This window comes from Pseudopipra pipra, chromosome 5 (genome assembly GCF_036250125.1).
Source record: "Pseudopipra pipra isolate bDixPip1 chromosome 5, bDixPip1.hap1, whole genome shotgun sequence".
NCBI lineage: Eukaryota > Metazoa > Chordata > Aves > Passeriformes > Pipridae > Pseudopipra > Pseudopipra pipra.
In genome coordinates this window covers 8,498,458-8,515,946 of record NC_087553.1, presented here as the reverse complement: position 1 = coordinate 8,515,946, position 17,489 = coordinate 8,498,458, and the positions used below count along the sequence as shown (strand labels likewise).

The 17,489-nt window shown below is 40.4% G+C and overlaps 1 protein-coding gene across 2 annotated transcripts in view; it reads left to right on the top strand.

Annotated features, from left to right (window-relative positions):
• RERG (RAS like estrogen regulated growth inhibitor) overlaps window positions 1-13,217 on the top strand; it is a 103,137-nt gene extending 89,920 nt beyond the window's left edge. For both annotated transcript variants that reach the window (XM_064654357.1, XM_064654358.1), the window contains exons 4-5: window positions 11,198-11,271; window positions 11,981-13,217. In XM_064654357.1, coding sequence (XP_064510427.1) covers window positions 11,198-11,271; window positions 11,981-12,388 — 482 coding nt within the window. In that variant the 3' untranslated portion in view covers window positions 12,389-13,217. The remainder of the gene's footprint in view (window positions 1-11,197; window positions 11,272-11,980) is intronic.
• The last annotated feature ends 4,272 nt before the right edge of the window (window positions 13,218-17,489 follow it).

The window sequence follows — 17,489 nt, the reverse complement described above, 5'->3', positions numbered from 1 at the left end:
CCTGGGTATATTGCTGTATCTCCAGGAGGTGAATTACAGACCACAAAATAACATTTTCCGGTGGGAGGAACATCACTGAATCTGGGAGCTTTGGCACGTGGAGCTGCTGCTCAAGTCACGGCTTTGCAGCTCTGCTGCTTTTGTGCATGATCTGTGGAAGCATCAGCAGGACAGCTGCACCTCTGCAAAAGAGCTTTTTATTTTACTGTTCCCAGCCCAGGAGTAACAACTGCAGCAAAGTTCATTTTCTGGGGAGTGTTAACCATCAGCTTTGACTTCTCCATCATTTCTGTTTAACTGGCAAGTCACTGTCACCATCTTGGCATGGGCTTTTTGTTTGTTTTTAAAAAGGTGCTGAATTCCTCAGGTTAAGTGGTTACCTGGCATTATCAAGGTGAATAAGTTTCCACAGCAGTCTTTATTTATAGTAAATTACACAGCTATCTCATGCTTGCAACAGAATTAGATGGCTCAATGAAAGAGGTCTATGTAGAAAGGGGCTGGAACTGCACATTTTAAAAAATACATGCAGATGTTTTCTAAAACATTAAATGTATGAATTCAGAGTTAAACTAGCTTTCTTTAGCTTGTTAAATATGTACTGGGAAAGGGTGTTGGGTTACCACCTGGATTTCACTGAAATTCACGAATGTGTTTTAAAATAGAACACAACTTGAAAATTAATAAGCAAATTCGGTGTGATGTTAAGAAGGCTTCAAAGCACTTGGCCTGGTTGGGGCACCACTTAAGCCACAGCCTAAAAGCACTTCACAAACATCAGCAACTTACCTGCACTGCATTTAATACAGAACTGGAAATTTGTGCTCTATTTCAGTTTGGGTCTATTAAGAGATTCATAGAAGCAGCGTGAAAACAAACGTTCCTATGTACCATTTTGGCAGCAATGGGGTGGCAGCAGGCTGACAATCTGCTGGCACTAAGGCAGAGTTTGCAGCCTGCAAGCAGCCACCCTGGCAGCAGCACTGCTGCAGGGGGTCCTCTTGAGTCTCTACCACCCCACTGCTGCCCCAAAATCAGAAGTGTGTAAATGCATAACACTTGCCAGCCGGCATCATCCCAGGGATGGACATGCTCTGTGGGATGAGTGTCAACTGGAAGGGCCTTTATTTGGCCACCTGCCCTCTGTGGGTAAACTTCTATCATGAATGCAGGACTCCCATGGACCTCAGTGACACAGAGTTTCTCACCATGACTCTCAAGGGTGCTGTAAATAGCTGCTCTCCTCATCGCCAGTAAATTGAGATAAGTCTGCATCTCGGCAATGTCCCCCATGAGCTACTGGCAGTGCCCAGAAGTTTGGGTGCCTTCACCTGAGCTCAAAGATGGAGAGATATTGTGGTTTGCTATGTAATTGATTTTAAAATTGGAGTCAGCCATCAAGTGAACTGCTAAATCTGTTTTTTCCTGGGAGGCAATAAAGGAGGAGGAAGCCCAAAGAGCCATCGCAGCAGTAGACAAACAGATGGCCTGCAGAGCACTTCATGGGTAGCAGCAAATTTCCTGCCTCCATAAGCCATGACATGCAGGGGGGAATCTCCTGGATCAAATGATGAGAGAAGAAAATTCATCATTGCTGTGGCTGAGTGCTTTTAAAAATAAGTTTTGCAATATTTCTCTGAGAACACTTGTGTTGTTCCACCATAACTGGAACAATCTGCTTTACTAGAAACAGAGTTGGAATATCCAAGAATTAAAAAAACCCCAACAAATAAGGATGGGGGATAATGAAATAGGTTTTTTCATTTTTCAGAATCAGCATTTTTACATACAGTTGGGAGAATCAGGTGGTTTCTGAGGCTGGGGGACTTAAATGTCATTTTTTTGCCATATAGGGACAAAAACAAAGAAATAAAACCCCAGGTAAAGTGCAGGAGACAGGCTCCTCAGTTTTTTTCTGTTGCCTGCAGTCTCTGCCTCCACTTCTCACCTATAAAATCCTTCATCTTATAGAAGGATTGTAAATCCTTTATATAACTATTACTCAGAGTTAAGGCTCATGTATCAAAGGTGCACAGAAACACCAAGCATTTCTCAAAAGACTGGATTTTAAACAAAAGTCTACTTATACCAGCAGACAGGGAGACAATATTTTTGCTGACCTTTCTAAAAGTGTCTTGGCTTTCTCACACTATCCCTAGATGTCTTTCTCTATCTGTTCCCACATTTCATACAACTTTGCCAATTCTCTGAAAGGAAGACTGTCTCTGAACAGATAATCAATAGAACAGGGCATGACAGACTGGTCTGTCTATAAAGGCAAAGAGAGACAAAGCAAAGGAGTTTATTTAATTTGAATGGGATAGAGAAAAGACTGCTCTTTGAAGGACTTTAAAGGAGCAGAGGTAACCGTAAAGAAATATGGGTCTTAGGAAAAATTATAATTTTGCTAGATTAGTAGTGATATTTTTTAAAGACTATTTCTTCCAACTGGGTCACAATTTCTTTGCAGGTTTTTATTCACCTTTTTTCTACTGGGCAAATGAAAAACCTGAGCTGGTGTTTCTGTGTAGTCCTATCTAATGCAACATATAGACAACCTATGAGACACCAAACGTGTAAAATGGATAAAATATATAGGTGTCAGTAAATCTCCTATCTAGGAGTATAAAGTGTTAAAAATTGCTGTCCCACTAGCTTGATTATGAAAGGCCCATGATAGCACCATTCCTCTGCAGCAGAACATGGAACTGCAGAAGGGTACACACTAAGTAAACAAGTGCTTGAGGGAAGGAGACAGACACCTCTAGTTAGTTCCCTCACAGCACAGAACTTAATCTCCTACAGACCAGCTCAAGACTTCCAAATTTCACCACTGTGGCAAGAATAGCAGAAATCACTTCATGAAGATATTGTTTACACTAGCAACAAGGCTTTTCCCATTGGAAAACTTATTGCAAGGATCATTATTTTTACATTAGAAGAGTAGTTTTGCCTACATCTGTAGCTGGGGGTTCTGTTAGAAAAATAGTATCATGCAGGGATCACAAGAGAAGTTTGCAGATGCCATACGTGACAACAGTAGCAAATAATGCTGCCCTGAGTTTCTTTTCTGCCCTTGATAAATACAGGTCTGTATGAACATCATAAACAACAGAGCAAAGTAGGAATATATCCAGACTAGCTTGCATGAAAATGGTTGATAATCAGAAACAGCTTAGCAGTGGGAGCCAAGACCTCACTAAGAAGTATAAGGATTTAATATTATTTGTTGTATATTCTAATTTACCCTGGCAAGAGAAGATGTGAGAACTATCTTGTTGGGATAATTTTGTGCCAATGAAGCCACAAGAAAGAGCTCGAGTACTAATTTAGTTTTCAAGGACTGTCTTTGTTCTCTGCTTCATTGAGCTAACACAGCTGGATTAATGACTGGACAGCTGGAATAAAGTCTGAGTAACAAACTCTTGATCCCCAGAATTGCTTTCCCTGCTGATCACAAGTTGAGGAAACACGGCTTTGTATATTGTAGGTCTCTAGTTTTCTTGACTTGTGGCTTACTCAGCGAGTTTTTCTTAACACTCCTGAAAGTTTAACTGCCTGCCTTTACCACAGAAATACCACAGCAGCACAACTGAGAAAATGCACAGAACAGCAGACAGAACTTTTAACAGAGCAGCCCATACTAAAATACTAAAATAGGTGCTAATAACTGATGGTCCCTTCAGCCCTAGGGTGTAGACAGACCAGCAGCCATAAGAGGAAGGCAGCCTGGGGAAGGATCATCCTCCAGCCCTCTCTTCCTCCTGTTTCACAACAGGATACTGCAGTCTACACAGTGCTATAACATTCTCATAATTAAAAATAACCATTTTTCCATAGTTAGCAAAAGAGGAGAGAGTTCTGCCATCGTCTTGCAGAACTTTACCCTCTGCATATTTCTTCTGAACACCCGTGTTGACAAGTACAGCCTACCCAAGCACAATAAAGGAATAACACGTGCTCTGGCACAGGCTTTCAGCCACAGTGAGATGTAATGGTAACCAACCATTTGGGGCTAGGAGGAATGAATGGCTGCCAACCTGTGTTTCAGGGAGTACCATGATAAACGTGTAGACATTTAATAAATCACTGTGCAACAGCGTTATTTTCAAGGCAGACTCTAGCTATTAGTATCCTTGATTTTTATTGACAAAATTACTCATTCCTTCTGCCTCACAGTGCTTAAGGGATTCAGTTCTCAGTAGTCCAGATTGTGCCTTCCTAGGCATCTCCCCAGGCTTCTATTTTTCCTTCATCAAAAAAGTAGAAGCATTATTTAACTTGATATACATTTAATATGTTGCATCATTTTTACTGTACTCTTCAGCAGGAGGAATTTATACTGAGTGTATATTATAGCAATGAGCTGTGAAAGTATTCCCAGTTTCTCTGAGGTGTTTCTAAGGAAATGGACTCATATGGCCTAGAGCACCTTAAAACACCAACACTGGTTTCTAAAATGCTCAACAAAGACTTGAAATGATGAAATTGTAAGTGAGAGCAGCAGAGGAAGATGCTTACAATAACATGGGAAGCAGTTATCTGAAAATGTGGTTTGTTTTCTTTCATATGAGTCTCAAGATGAAGATATTCTTGATGTCAGCAATAAAAATACTGCTTTTTTATGGTAGCTCAACAGACAGCAAAAATCAGGAATGGCAGTGGCTCTTCTCACTGTAGTTACAGCTGCAAAATATTTTGCCTCTATTTTTCTTGCTCATTATATTCTGAAATGTTTTCCAGTTTTCCAGTGCTGCTTTTGCACCTTCAGGAGAGCAGGCTTTTGTTTTGCTTGGTTTAGGTGTGAGAAAAGTCTTGCTGGTTATTTTTTGTTGGCAAAAAATAAGGCAAAACAGCCTCACCAACACAAGCTTCTTGCCACAATAAAACAAAAAGGCATAGCAAAATAAGATTTATTCAGTCTTAAATATATCATGGACATAATTCCTACCAGGGACCAACATCTCTGTCAAGTGTTGTTGGGAAAGTTAAGTCAGAAAATTAAAAAAAAAAAGAAAGAAAACAACAAACAACTGTTTAAACCTTGAAGCTTCATCCCTACTAGTTAGCACTGCTCTGTTGGTTTTGTTTTAGCATGCCTTAATGAATCCAGTTCTTGGGTACCTCTGCACATTTTCTCTGCCTATCTCAGTAAAAGATAGGTGAGGACAGAACCTATAGGAAAAGAAATGTAACACCAGTTCACTTCTCCTCAAAAGAAACGCATTCTTTGCATGCAGCAGAAAAAATCATACGCAGAAGGCAACAAATAAACATGATTCCCATTATTTTTAGAGGTATCTCCAAGAAAACTGCATTCTACAGTTTCTGTTTGGAGGCCAAAATTTTATTTATTGAAAATATCAAGACATCAAGAAAAAATCTCCCATGTGTTTTACCTTAAGAAAAAGAGCAAATTCTAGGAATTCAACAGATCGTTTCATATCAAGATAAGAACCTCATAGTCTAGTGGGGCTATGCATGCAATAGCAATCTATTACCTTCCCACTGTAGTAAAAATAGGAAAACATGATAAAACCCAAACTGCTTTCTAAGCAGTGACCTAATGAAGCTTCATTTCTTCTGATTTTTTCTCCATATTTTGCACTGCAGTAGCTGTTTGCTTGTGTCCTTGTGTTCAGTAGGGCATCCTTTGTCCCCCACGAGTCCCCACAGCACCTGAATCTTCTTCTAAGGTCATCTACAAACAGTCTTTGCCCATCTTCATGGACCAGGGACAGCCCTGCATCCTGGCTTGTGCAGAGGCACGTGCCCCCTGACTGCCCAGAGCATACACTGGCTCTCCTGCCCTGTGCCTCCTCAGGGGTGTGAATAGGGTCACTGTGCCCCAGTCAGCCTGGATTTATATAGGACAGAAACATTTGAGAACTTCAGCTTGCACTGAAAATGGCAACTGAAAGCAGCTCAGCAATCTGAGGCACACTTGCTGCTTGCAGCACCTCCCACATGACTTTTTTTTGTGCTCAGGTTTAATCTGCCTAGTTTGGGAACACCTGCAATGCTGCAGTCACAACTATCTTTACAGCAAATGCAGCCTTGTAGAGGGCAGCCGAAAATGAAGTTAGAAAAGAAACTAGTTTGCACATCACCATATCAATTCCAAAAGCAGCATTCACAGCAGCAGACTGCATGTAAAGCAGACTAGAGACCCTAGAGTTGGATTAAATCTCTGCAAACTAATATATTCTTCTTTCATACGTGTTTTGGTTTAAATTTATAGCTTGACATGAATTTTTGTGAAGTGTGATAGTTGTACATAAAGGGCACATCACACCTGTGATGTGTGTACAACCTCCTGGAACTTTTCCTTCTGTGTTTCCTGATTCTTGAGGTTTCCCATGCAGAAGGATAACACTGAAGAGTCCAAGTCCAATTATCAGGACTGTCAGTCACAAAGTTTCCTTCCAGTAACTTTCCTTTTACTACTTTTTCTTCTTTTACACATGATAATAACAGGCAATGACCATGTATGGGATGTTGTTTGTGGGTTATTGATAAATAACCCAACTATGCTAATTTTGGGGTCTGTGGTATCAATGATTAGAGAGTTATGTGAGGTTACACTGCCTTAGCATTAGAAATATGTTTTAAATACAGAAGGGTGGTACTGTGCTTACTGTAAAACCACTGATGGTTGGTTGCAAAATAAAAGCCCTCCTGTAAGGTAAATAACAGAGGGAATGTGTAACAGCCAGATGTAAGCAAGAAAAAGCACATTCAGCTGTGTTTTGAAGAAAGCTGGGGTTGAGGAAGGAAGTAGGCAGGAGAGACTTTCTGAGTCAGGAAGGTACATTCAGCTCACAGGGGCTTTCTAAAAGGTGAAAAGTTCCTGAAGCAGCAAGGAAATGCAGAGGAGGACAGATTTCAGAAAGGCAGGCTCAAGGAACACTCTGGAGAAGATGTCAAACGAGACCAGCTGTCAAAATCATTGTTCTCAAATGTGATAGACAGGTGCCATCCTGATGCATGTCAAAGACTGAGGGAGTCTAAATGAGCAGGGAGTTAACAACAAAAAACCCCAAAACAACAGGAACCTTTATTATGTTAACATAACTAACTATGGGGAATTGTAGTATTTTAAACATTCTGCTGTCCAAGAAGACTTTAACCATAACTTTGAAGTTCATGCCTATTAGCTGAAGCTTTTTGGTCTGAAAACTCAGCTATAATCATCACAAAAAAGCTCTTTCTCCAGATCTCTTGCATTTCTTAGATCCAACTGGCTGAAAACCACCATGAGACCAAAGTTTCTTAAAGCATTTTTATATATCCTTGCTTTATGAACCTTTCTTGACAAAAATGGACTACATTCTAAGTAGAAACAGAGTTTGTATCCTTCTGTACTTAAAAGTAAACAAATGAGTCTAGACTACTCCTTAAGTTTGAGTGTAAAATGGTGTATGTCATGTCATTACTACTTCTCAGCTGATTTACCTACTCCTACTACAAGTGCTTTCCTAAAACCAATAAGCCCTTCCATGCAAATATTTCCTTCCAGAGCTGTGACGTGCCCCAATATATATTGCCGTTTCAAAATAAACAATTATTGAAAACAATTTTTACATTGCTGCAAATATAAACCAAGAATTCAAAATTAGTTTTCAGATAATAGTTTTTCTCTAGCAAATATAATATTCTGGAACAAATATGTTTAATAAATGGGGATACACCTGGACAAACAGGTTTGATAGATGACCAGCTAAGTCTTATAGGTGAAAACTGTATTAAATATGTCCCAATAAACACAGTGCAAGGATGTGATGTGGTCAAGCTATGACTGAATATTGCATCCATGACAGTCTGTAAGTCATAAGCTTCAAAGTTTTCTCTATATAAGTAAGTTTTTTTCCCTGTATTTTTAAAAATCCTATTTCTAAGAAGAATAGGGAGATTTGTAACATGCTTGTAAACACTGAGAGCCCCCAGGGAAGTTTTTTATTTTTTTTTTTCCACGGAAATCATCATTTCCCTAATCATTCAGCAGCTGTAGAAATTTGAAAGATTTATTCAGCTCCTATTAACAAATTATTGTGGCTTAAAACCAAGCCAACTGCTACCACTTTCCAACATGCTTCTCAGGCCTTTTGGCAGCTCTAAATATTTTTGAAATAAACTTCAATTTTTCAAACAACAGGAATATGAGAACCAAGAGTGCTTTGCAGGGCAAGAGTGATGGAGGGGTTGCAGCTTCATAACCAAGAGGGACTCTGAAATCTGGCATCATCTTTCAAAGTCACACTTATCAGCACCTTTGAGCTCGTTATTGCAAATATGACTAGAAGCATAGCACACCCCCAGACCAACAAGAAACAGGTCAGATTTGCTTATTTATACTGAAACAGAGCAACCCACTAAATCTGACTATTTGCACAGCACTGTCATCTTCGGGCAAACCACGGCTCAGTCAACACAGCAGCTCCCTAACTCTGCTTTGAAGCTGGCAGATTTGATGCCAAGCCTGTGGAGAGCAAAACACAGCTCCACAGTTTCTTTTCCCTCTATGAGGTTTTAGCCATATAGCTATAGATAGAAGATGTGGGCATCACCTGCTGCAAATGACAATCTGAAGCTCAGGAAGTTGCCTGGAGCCATTTTGGGAGCCACTGGTACAGTGTTACACTTTTCTTTTTCTGCTTAACCATGATGATGTAAGCATGAGACATTTAGAGCCTGGATTCATCTGACCAATTTTAGACTTCCAAGTGCTTTTGAGGTGTGATTTATCCTGAGAGAGAGCTCAGACAAGCTATATCCAGCAGCTATTTTACTTCATCAACTCTAATAGGAGTCAAGGGTGCTTAGCTGAGCAGAGACACCTGTGTTGTCTATGGTTTCAGTTGGGAATCCAGCAGTTATCTCAAGTCCTGTAATTTCTCTCTAGCCACGTGTCTCAAAAAAAAAAAAAAAAAAGCACCAAAGGGAAAATGATATTAATAAATACCAAAGCAAGGCAATGCATTTGTAAAGCACCATGGAATCAGTGTGAACAGACTTGAGCTCACATCTTTAGGCCTCATAAGTTACAAGACACCCAGATTCTTCAGATGTTTCTGTTCTCTTGAAGGAGAAGCCATGTCTGTGATTACACCAAAAAAATGCTTTCAACATCCAGCCCTTTTACGCTCATTAAAATTCATCCAGCTACCACACATTCCAAAGCACAGGAAGACACATTTACTAAGATTTATTTACACAAATCTGACCCAAATTGATGCTACTCATCCAAGATCAAATTCCATTCCAGCGTGAGCAACCAAAGTGAGTTAAACTTGCAACATGAAGTGCTGCCAGGGTCCTATTTTGAGAACTCAAGTATCATTTCAGAATCATGCTGCTTTTCTGCAGCGAGCACAAGTCTGCTCGTTGAGATTTATTCTCCCATTTCACAGGGAAGGTCTGCATGGCATTCCCTGCTCTGCCTCCTAAGAAGGATGTTTCACAGATATGCTGCAGTCAAAACTGGGTGACTCAAGTTCTGTGGAACAATTCTCAACAGCTACTTGTTAAGCAGGGTCAGATGGTTGAAGGCATTCAAGCACTGCAAAGTCTTAACAAGTAAGGAGCTAATACCACACTACTTAGAGAGCCATCTCTTCTTCACAGCACCCTCCCCCAAAGAAACAAAGCGTTAAGTTCCTAAATAACCTTCCACTTGGAGTACTACACAGGGAATCCCAACATAGCACTGAACATTCTAGCCACTGAAATAACTCGTTGAAGGTGCATCACTGCGGCTTCCACACCAAACTAGAGCTTCTTGCCTTTTCTGCATTCCCTGAGGAAATTGCTGCATCTGAGAGGGTGTGTGGAAGAGACAGATAAGACATACCACTGAGAGACTTAGATGTATCTTACCCTGCTGTGTAGGTATAGCCTCAAGATCGTAAAGGTAGACTCAAACTCCTTCAACAGCCTCAAAATACTAAACAGAAGGGGTATTTACAGCCTTTAAAAAACCCCAGTGTTCACTGTCTGAAACCCTACAGTAAGAGTGCTTACCATCTGCTTAAGTAAATTGACCATTTGTCCCTGTTAGAGGCAGCTGGGCTATTACAGCAATTAAGGTGGCACAGGGAGGGAGTGACATTTTTGTTTTGGGAAGAGGGTGTTTGCAGCACTGACAGCTTGAAACATTCATGGTTATGAAGAGCTGACATTCTTAAGCACGTAAGGAAAAAAGGACGAGCCCTTTCAGAAGTTCAAGTTAAAGAAATGTGTTTCCTACAAGATATCCTTCATTTCTGTTGAAGAGATTTGCACCAAATGAAAGAATTGTATCTCTGACAGTGCAAAGCATTCATAGTCACTGGCCAGACTTTTACAACATACACATTTGCCTTTTGATACGGGACATCTGTGAGCTAGCAACAGTAATAAATTTGAATGTTAGCACAGATAATTTTCCAAGTTTTAGGTCAAATGCTATCAAATTTAGCTTATCAGCTTATTGAGATAAAATAAGCCTTTTTGTCATTAGCTTTCTGATTAGTTGCCTAGTTCCAGAACCTGGGACATAGTAAATAGGTTCCTTTTTTTTCCTATAGCATGGTGTGAATGCTTAATGCCCACTGGTTATCCTTATAAATTATACACTGCTTGATCCCTTGCTAGAAGAGGGGAATGTGATGGTTTCAGAATGTTTAAAACAGACATTCCTAACATAGCTAACTGATCTGGAATTTTTTCACAGTATAAGGCCTGAGCTTAGTGGTTAGGTTCCTTGATCTGCAACCACACTGGTTTTGATCTTGTGAGACTTCAAGCTGTGCAGTGACAGACTGTTGAGCTGTATACTTTGAGAGGTGTAGTGTTTGTCTTTCACAGGCAGCAGCCTTGCCTAGGAGCAAACAGGAAAAATGGAATACAGCCTTGCAGAGCTCTCTGCCACAGGAAGGTGTCCTCTTGTTGGGTGCAGAGTGCAGTGTCCACAGGCACAGCCCTTTGCAGGTCTAACACACGGGGAAGAAAAAGCTGTGCCGTACGGAGAGACGTCAAAGTGCCGCTGTCGTAGAAAGGACTTGCGTGTGTTCCAGAATGGCTGGAAGAGCTCCACTAAATAAAATTTAGTCCAACTGTGCGTCACATTTCAGCTCTTGTGCTGGGAGAGCTGTAAGGAAGATTTAAAAAAAAAAAAAAAAGTCCTTTTAATACATTTCACAATATGTTCTTATTTTAGAGTCTACATATCGTCACCAAGCTACCATTGATGATGAAGTGGTTTCCATGGAGATACTAGATACAGCTGGTCAGGTACGTGGCTGCATGTACTATTATCCAATACCTTGGCTTGGATAGACAGCAGGGAAGGGGAGTGCGGTGGTGGTGGCAGTGTGGTGGGTGGCAGGTGTGCTCTGCTTCTGGGGACAGAGATTTGCTTCTAGGCAGAGCTCCCTCCTCCATCACCACCATCAGCTGGCTGCTGGACTCAGCATTCTGCATCCAGATCCTTCTGCAAGGGACTCTGCTTGGAGTTTTCAAACCCCAGAAGAATAAACAAGTCAAGGTTTACTGTGGTATTAAAATTATTCTCATGTCTTAATTCAGGGCCAACCTGACATGTCATTAGTAAAAAATAAAGTCACAGTCTATTTCTACAGCCAAGTGATAAAGCTTTACAGCCTCAACCCATGATTTGCACTAAAGTGAAGAGCAGTTTTGTCATAGTCAGGTCTGCCTTCCTTTCAAAATATGGCACGTGCTCATGCTGGATAGGTCTATGCAGCTTGTGTGCTGGATATCATTCAGCAGAGACCCCCTTCCAAACACCTGCTACCAGCCTGTCCACAGGCAGCTGGGCAGATCTCCTATGCTATGTGATAAAATAGGTGATGTGTGTAAAGTATAAAGTAAAGCAGCTGTACGTGGCTTTGTAGGCTTTGGAGGACCAACATCTCCCTGAAGGTCTGGTGTCTGTTCTGTAAATCAAATTCCTAAGGCTAGTGTCTGTCTTTGGGAACAGGAGGATCCTATCCAGAAAGAAGGACACGTGCGATGGGGTGAAGGCTTTGTGCTGGTTTACGACATCACAGACAGAGGCAGCTTTGAGGAAATGCTGCCGCTAAAGAACTTGTTGGATGAAGTTAAAAAGCCCAAAAACGTCACCCTGATCCTGGTGGGGAACAAAGCAGACTTGGATCACTCCAGGCAAGTCAGCACAGAGGAAGGTGAAAAGCTGGCCACGGAACTAGCATGTGCTTTTTATGAGTGTTCTGCTTGCACGGGAGAGGGCAACATTATGGAGGCCTTCTACGAGCTGTGTCGTGAGGTTCGGCGGCGAAAGATGGTCCAGGGCAAGACTCGGAGACGAAGCTCCACCACCCATGTCAAGCAGGCAATTAATAAGATGCTTACCAAAATCAGCAGCTAAAAAGAGCTGTACTAAACCAGATAAGATTTTAGAGCATATTAGCTTGGAGGCAGGGATGAGGCAGGCAGAGCACATTTAATTAAAAATGGTCAAAGCTTTGCAATGGACAAAAAAAAAAATAAAAATATGAACATCACCGTATTTTTGAATAACACAGAGTCATACTATTTTCCTGTTTTGAAATGTATTTAGCCACACTGCTTCTGGCTAATGTGGAAAAAAAACCAAAAACACCAAGGGAAAAAAAACACCAAATGTACTCCAAAGGACTAGATGATTGCGGGAATTGGCACCAACAGAGAATCTTCTGCTTCTACGTGTCTAGTCCAATGTCCTGCAAATCAGTAGTGCCTAAACATCATTTCCAGCCAACCAGCTGCTCAGTAAGACTCAGCCTTCACTCCATCAACTACCATCACAACTAACATTCTCCAGGACTGAATATGTGTAGAGGCTGCTCTGTTGTATCGGAAAGTTTACCTGACACCTTCAACCAGCTCTAAGTTGGCTCATTGTGTGCTTTTACTCCAAACTGTACTTCCTTGTTATTTTTGTCAAATCTATGAGTGCTGATGTTCTTAGCAAGGTATGCAAAAAATATAGGAAAGGTCTATTTTATGGAGTGTTTGGCCAGCAAGACATACATTTCAAGAGAGCTGAGGTTCAGTGGCTCTTCCAGATCCTATGAAACTGCAGAATTCATGAAGAAATAACCAGCTAGTCCAGTGGCATTTCAGCTTTTTCCCCTCAAAGTGCAGGACTGTACTTGGGGAAATGGGACTAAATGTGTTATGAAGTCAAATTAAAAAAAAATATTACTATTGATTTAGTTATGGGTAGTTTTTAGCTTTTGTTTACACTTCTTGTTTTGGTCTTTTTTCAATTCAAGTAGTTCCTCTTAGTCTGTCTTATACTGAAGAAGAACAGAATCCTTGGGAAGGCAAGTATTTAAAGTCTAACACCCAAATGCAGATCAGATGTGACTGGCCTCTACCATATCAAAAGATCACAATTTCCAGCTGTTTAAACTTCCAGATGTTGCTTGGAGCACTCTGGCGTTTAAACCAGCACAGTTTTTTTGTGACTTTTATCTGGCACATCGAAGTGAAAGTGTATTTTATCAGATTTTGGTGCCAGGGATAAAAAGTGTTCATTTTTTTCTTTTCCCTCATGCATCTGATTTAAGCCAGCTGTCAATTTTTGCCTCCTGTCTAGTTGGTTTGTTAACTGTATGCTAAAAGATGTAAGAACCAAGACTGGAAGATTTAAATTCAGATTGTCCTGGTTTCCCACCAGTTGTGTTGCATCCCTTTAGGCAGCGTGGTGTGCAGTTCAGACTGTTATCATGTAGAACCACAGCCAAAGGTTGGGATGATAAATGGGAATATTAGCAGTACTCTCCTTTGAGGGAAACCCCCCCCTTTTAGCAACTACTTACAACTTTATTCTCCACTGCTTTGTACTTCCTATGGTTATTTGCCTCCGTGATGAAGTACCTCCAAAAGGCTATCACATACAAATTGCCACAGATTTAGGGGAATATCTAGCTGGATAATGTTTCAGCTAGAAACATTAGTTTCTAGCTGAAACAGACAGTTATAGGTAGCCATAGAGGTGATGGAACAGGCTGAAGAGTCAGATCTGTGTATCCCTGTCAACAGAGAAAAGTTCCAAGTTAGGACTTCTTTCAAAAGAATGTACTTCAAGGTATTTTACCAAACTAATTATTTTTAAACTCTCTCTTTTACCCAACCAGCATCAAAGAACATCACATTCAGATATATATTTTATTTGTGCTGTTATTTGTCTCCTCTGTTTCTGTATTCTAGACAGTGAAAACTCATTTCACTCTTCTGAAATCAATGTCTACATTTTGGTCCTCATGTTCAAGTATATTTCCATACACCATCTGGACACACTGCAGTGGAAACACTACCTTGTGCTTCTGGGCAGGGGGTTCTTGCAACGGGTGATATCACTTTCTCTGAGACACATCTGTTACCAAACTATTCAACACATCTCTAACTTTTGTTAAAAAGAAAAAAATATAGAGGTTTTGCCATTTTTTTAGTCCCATTAGTAATGTAGAATCAACACAAGTGTAAAAGAAAGAGCTAATGCCTGCTCACAAACCAGAAGTCTTTAGCTGAGGGTCTGAACTTGCAAGCAATGTAGTTACACTAAGAGCCAGAATTAGCATTTGCAACTTGAAGCACAAAGTCGGTCTGTTATCTTTGAAATCAGTGCTGTTGCACAAATCTGAAGTAAACAAAGTCCTTACCTGCAATCCCATGGCAACATAGCTAAGAGGAAAGTCTTGTTATGCTAAGCAATTGATTCATCCCTCTCTTATAAAACTTCAACAATTCTTTTATCTGAAAACCTTTCTTGGGGTTCAGAGTTGAGCTGCATTTAAAATACAAAAAGGTTATACATGAATGTCAAGAGAAAATAAATTATTCATATTCATATTAGAAGAGGAAGGAGAGGCCCTCATACTTTCCAAAAGACTCTCAATAAATTGTTTGTATCTTCCTTTATAATATCTGTGTGGAGAAATTAGAAGATCCTGGTGAAAGAAAATGTTCCACTGTGCAAATATCACTTGTTACATAAAGCACCTATAATAAAAATAGTAACATTCCTTTGCAAAGACTGAATTTGGAAACTGCCAACCAAGATAAACACTTGGTCAAAAAGGAGGCTGCTATTTTGTGACCTTTCCTCCCACACAAACACAGTTTTCTTTATTTAATTGCTCATTAATTTTTTTCTTTTGGTGTCATGGGCTGATTGTCAAGCCAGTTCTACTATAGCGTATCTGTTGATACACATCACATAGTATTAAATGCAACCTGATTTTCTGTTGCTAACAATGCTGCAACATATTATTGGCAATGCTATAAATGTATAATATATCTACAGTGTGCAAATTGAGCCCAAAATTGCCCAAGCATTGAAAAGGCCAAATGCAGCATGAACCCACGTTTGGTAGCCTTTCTGCAGCAGACATCAATGCTTTAAATTCTGTTTCTGCAGCTGCTGTTTAAGCATATGTATATGACACTAACATCAAGTTTCTCTCCTCTGCCCGCTACCATTTCAGTGGAGAGAGGATGGGAAGGATGATAAACAAAAAGGGGGAGGAAAGGTGAAATGGATACTTGTTACCTACAACAAGTTGGTCGTCATTTATGAAGTTTTTAAATATTTATCTTCAATTGATGAAGAGTTAGTCATGCCCACGCTGCAAGACCTGGATCAGGACCCAAGACTTCCCTAGAACTTTGAGAATCTTCATATCTGGGGGTTTGGTGCAACTACAGGTGGAAGTGAGGATCAGCCACTGGGTTTGCACCTGGATCCGGACAAGGTGTCCCCAGCCTGGGGATGGTTGGATCTGGCAGTTTGCTACAAGTCTAGTTGAATTTTATATATATAATGATCTGTATGCCTTTTTACATTAAAAATATGAAAGCTTGTGCTTGTAGATAATATATAAGAAAAAATAAAAAATAAAAATAAAAAAATAGAGGTCTGTACTGAACTCATACATATTGATCTTCTATTGGATGTCTCCAAAGTGTTGCCTTCCAGCTTTTAAGCAGCCAGTTCCAAAAGTCCTGATTTGTTTTTTATTTAATCTTTATCTAGGGAAAACAAACAGCGAATTTTGCCTGAGTAAGCACTGCAACATTTGGATCATTTTATTTGAACTTTTTTGGCTGCTAGGCTTGGAATAGAGAGGTCAAACAGCATCTACAGTGAGGCACAGATCCAAATGTCCTTGCTAACTATTTCAAGGCTGATCAAAGAAGCTACAGTGCCACGGTTATTAAATGATCTCACTGAAATGCACCACCCAAACACTGTCCTGTGAGCTGAATCATGTGGATCTTGATCCCAAGCTTCTGAGGTAAAATCTTGGACTAAGTATACTGGGAGATTTATGCCAGTGATTTGGAGAGAGAAAACTTTTCACCTGCTTCCCACGTTCCAAGGATAACGCACAGTTATTCTGTAGAGTACGTGTAATGTACATTATACGAATGGTAAAAAAATCATACATAGCATGAGAGTAATCTACTCTTGTTTTCCTCCAAACCTGGCCCAACCAAGTAACTCAAAGCATGATCATAAACAGGTGAACAGCAGTGGGAGTATAAGAATGCCACCTTCAACAGAGCACTGCATGAAGTCTCAGTGCTGGATTGATGCTCTGATGCCTAACTTTACCTTTGTGAAACCTCACAAAATTAGATGAGGCATCCTTCCAGTTACTATCTGCCTCTAGAGCACTGCAAAGTAGCCTTGAGTTCTTTCAAACCACACTATAACCTTCTCCAGTCAAAATAATGTCTCCTGCAAAATAAGTAGCTGCAGTCATGAAGGCTGTGTATAAACAGTGTTTGGGGTTCCTTTTATCTTTCTCTGTAATGCCTCAATACATTTGCATATCTTCAGAAGAAAAGGAAAAATATGGAGGTTTTAATTAGAAAAGGCTTCTTGGCATTTTGATGTATCTGCCTTTATGTTCTTTGAAAAATGAAACATATAATGAAAACAGTGTCATCTTGGAAACTCTGGTGTTATGCATTTTATTTCTGTTAAAGATGCCAGACACTAATTAGCTCAGGGCTGTGAAAATACAAAGCAGTGACTTGTAGTCCAGTGCTCTGCAAGGTTACTGGGAGGTGATAATGATGGCCTGTGTGAGGCCAGCTCGGTCTGGTTCCTGTAAACACAGTCCCACAGGGGGAAGCTGTTAATGCAGCTGGCAGCAGAAAAAGACACTTTTTAGTACCTGGGGCAGGACTCCCCTGAATCCAGGGGGGTTATGCATGGAATGGATCAAGCTCCTGGTTCACTGCCTTGGTAGCCCACATGTAGAGAAAATACTCCAATGGCCCATGTCTCTCGTCCACTTGAAGGATTCCTCTCCATTTTTAGTCTGAAATGGACTGGTAGGAAACTGTGAGGTAAGTTGGCACTCCTGGCTGTCTAATAAATCAGAGAATTTGATGGGAGTTTGGCCTTCTGACTGGTCTCTTTCATCTCCAGCTTGATTCCCCAAAGCAGCATTTGTCTTTTCCTGCCGTTC